Genomic DNA, 5,000 nt, shown 5'->3' with positions numbered 1-5,000 from the left:
TCTGAGCTTCAAAATGGCTTGCGCTTTCTCCCATAGACGGCTCTCTGGTCTTCATGTTGGTTTATCCTTTTTAACAACAAATGCAGGTGAAACCTAGGCCTCAAACCAAGAGTAGACATTCAGAGGTGTTCATTCTTTAAACAGTGAGTCTAGCAGCAAGAAACACCTGTCAGTCGTTCGTTCAGATATTTTCGATAGGTGGGTTCAAACAAACGTTGCCGAGCTGTTTAACGCGTCGAGACGTAAAAAGATGAGTTAATGAAAGCTGGAGCTCTGATCAATCGTCTCCTGTTCATCTTTTGATCTCGAACCCAAAGGTCACGTCACGTTATCTGATTACATATCAATAAAAAAATACAAAAATGTAACGCTTGTGGTCATGTGACATGCCCTGCAGGTAATGTCCTAGACAGACTCCACCTAGTCTGTCCGGTATTCACAAGAGATCTTATCACTATAATCATCGCTCTGCATGACTCAGCAGATCCTGTCATACGCGCCCGTAACATACCGTTTAACGCCGCCTTAAAATTCATTAATCACACTGAGTCTCGGAGCCATGATGCTGTTTACCTAACAATATCACATGACTATAATGATATATCCTTCATGGGGACTAGCTTTCTTCTTTGTTAATCACCTTGTTATGGGCTCGCATTAGTATGTTGTCGTTTCTATAGTAACGGCTCACTCACAGGGACCTGAATGTGGGTTAAACAAAACGTTTTCTATAAGGAGATGTTTATTTAGCAAAGCTGTAACTTTTTTTTTTTTTTTTTTAAATGTTTTTCTAAATCTTCATGACGGACGAGTTTACGCTTTTGGTTTCTCGGTAACGTGACCAGCTACGTTTGGTTTTTTTGGGTATTTTTTTGGGTCTTATTAACTTAACAGTTATGCTAGCGAGGTAAAGGATGATTTTGTGTGATTTTAAGAAATATCTGGCAACCAAGGAGTCATGAACTACATGCGGGTGATTTTTTTTTTAATTTTTTTTTTAATTTTATTTATTTTTTTAAAAAGTACTCTCGCTGACTGACTGAGAAAATCAAGCTGAGCGCGTGCGTGACTCGACGCTGAATACGAGGAACCTTCCCCGCGTAAATGTTGACGCAAGACGTTGGCTGTGTTTCCATCCACGAATTTTTATGCAAATTTTATTATGCGATATCGCCTAATAAATTAAAAAAAAAAAAAAACGCTGGATAGAAACATCAGATGCGAATAAAACCTCTGAAATGTGCTCAATTAAGTGGAGATATATATATATATATATATATATATATATATATATATATATATATATATATATATATATATATAATATTTTAATTCGATAAGAAAACACGCGTGTAAAATAAACTACGATGGAAACGCGTTATCCGAATAAATGCCTCGGTGCGTATCAAATGTGTGTCACGTGACTTTGCCTCAGCAAGTCGTGTGATTCGGATAATCGGCTCAGGAAAGTAAAAATGGCGGCGAGCGAGAGGTACAGTCCGTTTGGATAAACGACTTTCCGCCAGTTTTCCCGGAAGTGCCGATTTCGTTCTCTCGAACATGTGGGATGGAAACGCAAGCGGATTTTCGCGCAAGTTAAATTCGCAAATTCGAATTGTTCCGTTAAGCCTCCTGCAAAGTTTCAATATACAACGGCTGACGGTGCATCACCGCCGAATTAGCCAGTGTGGACAAACCTGGAAACGAACTCGTTCGCAGACGCTCCATAAAAATACACGTGACGATAAGCGGATAAAAAGTCCGATGTGTCATTCTTTAATACGTAACACTGTAATCGATGCACGTTGCTGTGGTGTACGAGGAATAAACCCGTTCAGGATATTAACAGGGACTCTGCTTCACGTCGCTGATTAGTTTCCCGTAACGGCACGTGCTCGTGGTTGTCCTGCAGGCACGTTTGCGGTGATCAGTCTGATGGTTGGTAGCGTGGCGGTGAGAGAAGCGCCGGACTCCATGTTCCCCCTGAACTCCACTAACGGGACGGAGCTGATCGACGTGGCGGCTCGAGACGCCAGGAGAGTGCAAGTGGCCGTGGTCGTCACCGCGCTCATGGGACTTATTCAGGTACTCGCGGCGTCGCACGGAGTCTGAAGGTCGGGTGGTGGGAGGAGTCGAGCGGTGCGGATGGTGTTCGTGAGGAGCTCGTCTGAGCACCAAACACTGCACCGTACACCTGTTCAAACATGAAGCGTTCAGGGAACATGGAACGTGTGTGTGTGTGTGTGTGTGTGTGTGTGTAATATATATTATACATTACAGTCAAGTGCAAGACTCTGTTGTCTCTCTGTTGCTCTATCTCTCTTTCTTTCTGTCTCCCTTTCTTTGCCGCCACACCCCCCGCCCCCGTGCAGCTGGTACTTGGCATGCTGAGGTTCGGCTTCGTGGCGATTTATCTGACCGAGCCGTTGGTGCGAGGCTTCACCACGGCCGCTGCGGTACACGTGTTGGTCTCTCAGCTGAAGTACTTTTTCGGGATTAAAACCCAGCGCTACAGCGGGCCGTTATCGGTCCTCTACGTGAGTGAACTCCTCAGAGCACACCCGAATCACGATCTGTTACTCTGTCCTGACCTTTGATTGCTGCAACATGTCCGGGGGCTGTGTATCATCACTTTCTCTGTTGATTTTGGGTTTGTTTGATTTTTTTTTTTTTCAGAATGGCTAGGATTTGCTTTTTGATTAGCACATGAACACAAGGTCACGGTGCAGCCTGATAACTGTGTCACGCAAACACACACAGTATTCTAAACTACGCTTGACCTGAACGCTTTGGGGTGGTTGTTTTTGTTGTTGTTTTTCACATTTTTTTTTTTTTTTTAAATTACTGTTATTTAATTCAGCTTTGATAAATTAACACTTTTCAGACACATTAAAAAGAGAATAAATTGAACAAACATATTAATAATAATAATAATAATAATAAATAATATAGCTGCAATCAGCATTACCGGGGTCAAGCCAGTTATCGGCACCGTGAGCAGCAAAAGAAGCTTTGAGACATGTTTTTGGTTCCGATGAACAGTGTATAAGGAGTAAACTTTCAATCATAAAAAAAACTATTCTTTTTAAAATAACTAAAAAAAAATAGCTGCTACTTAGAATTTGTCCAGTATGTGGTGCTGTTCTGAAACCGCTCGGGTCGAATCGGAGTATGCTGGTTATCATGCAGGAAAGCGTTCTAGAGGTATAAGCCAAAATAGCCTTTTTTTTCCAGTAGGGGGCAGTGCACAGAAATGACCAGTAGGGGGCAGTGCACAGAAATGCTGCCGGTAACCTCAGGGCGTAATAGTGACGGCACAGACAAAGTTTCATCACAATCCCTCAAAGTGTTTTGGAGATGCAGCCTCAAGTTCAGTTTTGCACGTTGTTTGTCGAATTTGTCGACGCGCCATTGGAGACGGTACGGTTTATCAAAATTCTGCGAATAACTTCTTCCTTCTCGTGAGTGCCTCTAGATGATTGAAGCCAGTCTCCGTGAAAATCAGGCAAACCGTTTAGGAGGAGTTTGAAATAGTAGGTTTTCCAAACATTTAAAAATGGCGGACAGGAAGTTCGATCAATCATGACATAATTGGTATCGTTGTTCTCGGGATGACCCACGGAATCTATCGAGACCGGTCACCTGACAGTAGGCATAAGGAGTCAGTGGCTATTAGCATTTTTAGAAATAGCATTATCATTTTTTGAGTCTCTTCAGAGTACGGTGCCAAAGACGCATACCGAGTTTCGCTACGATGCACCGAGTCGTTCGTAAAATACGGCACTTTATGACTAAATTCAAAATGGTTGACGGGTATTTTCATTTCGTTGGATTCGGTATGCCCCACTGAATCTAACGAGACCAGTCTGATGAGTTTATGACAAACTGTTCAGACGTTATAAGCAAAAATGTGCTTATGACCACTAGAGGGCACTGTTCACGAAACTGAACAGCACCCTCAAGTCATGATGCCTATGACGAATGATACGTCTGGTATGAATACGCCAAAGCGTAACGGAGATATACTTTCACGTACATTTTTTCCGTGTTCTTTGTCGGATTCGTTGACGTGAAAACGACACGGTTTAACCGCCTCTACGTTTTCGTGCAAATCGGATAAACGGCCTAGGACGAGTAGGTTCTTCAGACAATTTACAGTGAAGGAAAAATCATCATGACGGAAAACGGCATCGAATCGTCTTGAGTCGAGGAATCGGAGGAAAGAAGAATTTCATCTCGCGGTTCAAAAGTTATTAACGGAAACGTGAGTGCAACTTTTGGACAGTTGGTGGCGCTAGAGGGATTGAGTCAGAGACTCCAAATTTGCTGCGTTGACAGTTCGGACTGTCCGCTACCTGTGAGCCAAATCTCTTCTCCACTTTCACACTTCAGGGGTTCGTCCATTTTGGCGCGTCACTATTTATCTTTACAGCTGTTAGTGAATTATCTCCACAGTTCATGTATAAAATGTCGGTTATAAATGTATTTCATGTTTTAAAACTGATTAGAAAATGTAATGATTAATTTTAGAGTAATGCGTTTTTAATCGTTTATTGCGGAGTTGTAAATAAATAAATATTGAACAACTAGTAAATATTAAATGTTGTGTATATATGATGATGATGATGATGCTATATGTATAAATAGAAAAAAATATAGATAGCAATTTATAATCATTATTATTATTATTATTATTATTATTATTATTATTATTATTATTATTAAATTGTGAGTATAATTATATTGTAGATACATAATAGTGTAAATAAATGATCATAAATAATAACACTAATGATGGCGAATAATAATAATAATAATAATAATAATAAACTAATTTTAAGAAAAGATAAATAAATAAACAAATAATATTTTAAGCAAACAAGTAAATAAATATATATACATAAATAAATAAACGGTATTTAAAATAAACAAATAAACATTTTAACAATAAATAAACAGTATTTTAAATGGATAGACAAATAAATAAATGACTTGGCTAT

General features: G+C 40.0%; 1 protein-coding gene and 1 long non-coding RNA gene across 2 annotated transcripts in view; one reads left to right on the top strand and one right to left on the bottom strand.

The window, feature by feature from the left end:
- slc26a5 (solute carrier family 26 member 5) overlaps nt 1-5,000 on the top strand; it is a 19,364-nt gene that overhangs the window by 7,910 nt on the left and 6,454 nt on the right. The window contains exons 5-6 of the mRNA XM_053688185.1: nt 1,913-2,085; nt 2,373-2,537. Of these exons, the coding sequence (XP_053544160.1) occupies nt 1,913-2,085; nt 2,373-2,537 (338 nt within the window). The remainder of the gene's footprint in view (nt 1-1,912; nt 2,086-2,372; nt 2,538-5,000) is intronic.
- On the bottom strand, nt 2,051-2,415 carry LOC124629221 (uncharacterized). Its single transcript, XR_006984150.1, has 2 exons — nt 2,279-2,415; nt 2,051-2,194 (listed from the first exon to the last, which is right to left on the bottom strand). It is a non-coding gene; the product is annotated as an uncharacterized LOC124629221 (long non-coding RNA).

This window comes from Ictalurus punctatus, chromosome 19, assembly GCF_001660625.3.
Source record: "Ictalurus punctatus breed USDA103 chromosome 19, Coco_2.0, whole genome shotgun sequence".
Lineage (NCBI taxonomy): Eukaryota > Metazoa > Chordata > Actinopteri > Siluriformes > Ictaluridae > Ictalurus > Ictalurus punctatus.
This window is presented reverse-complemented; position numbering and strand designations above follow the sequence as displayed.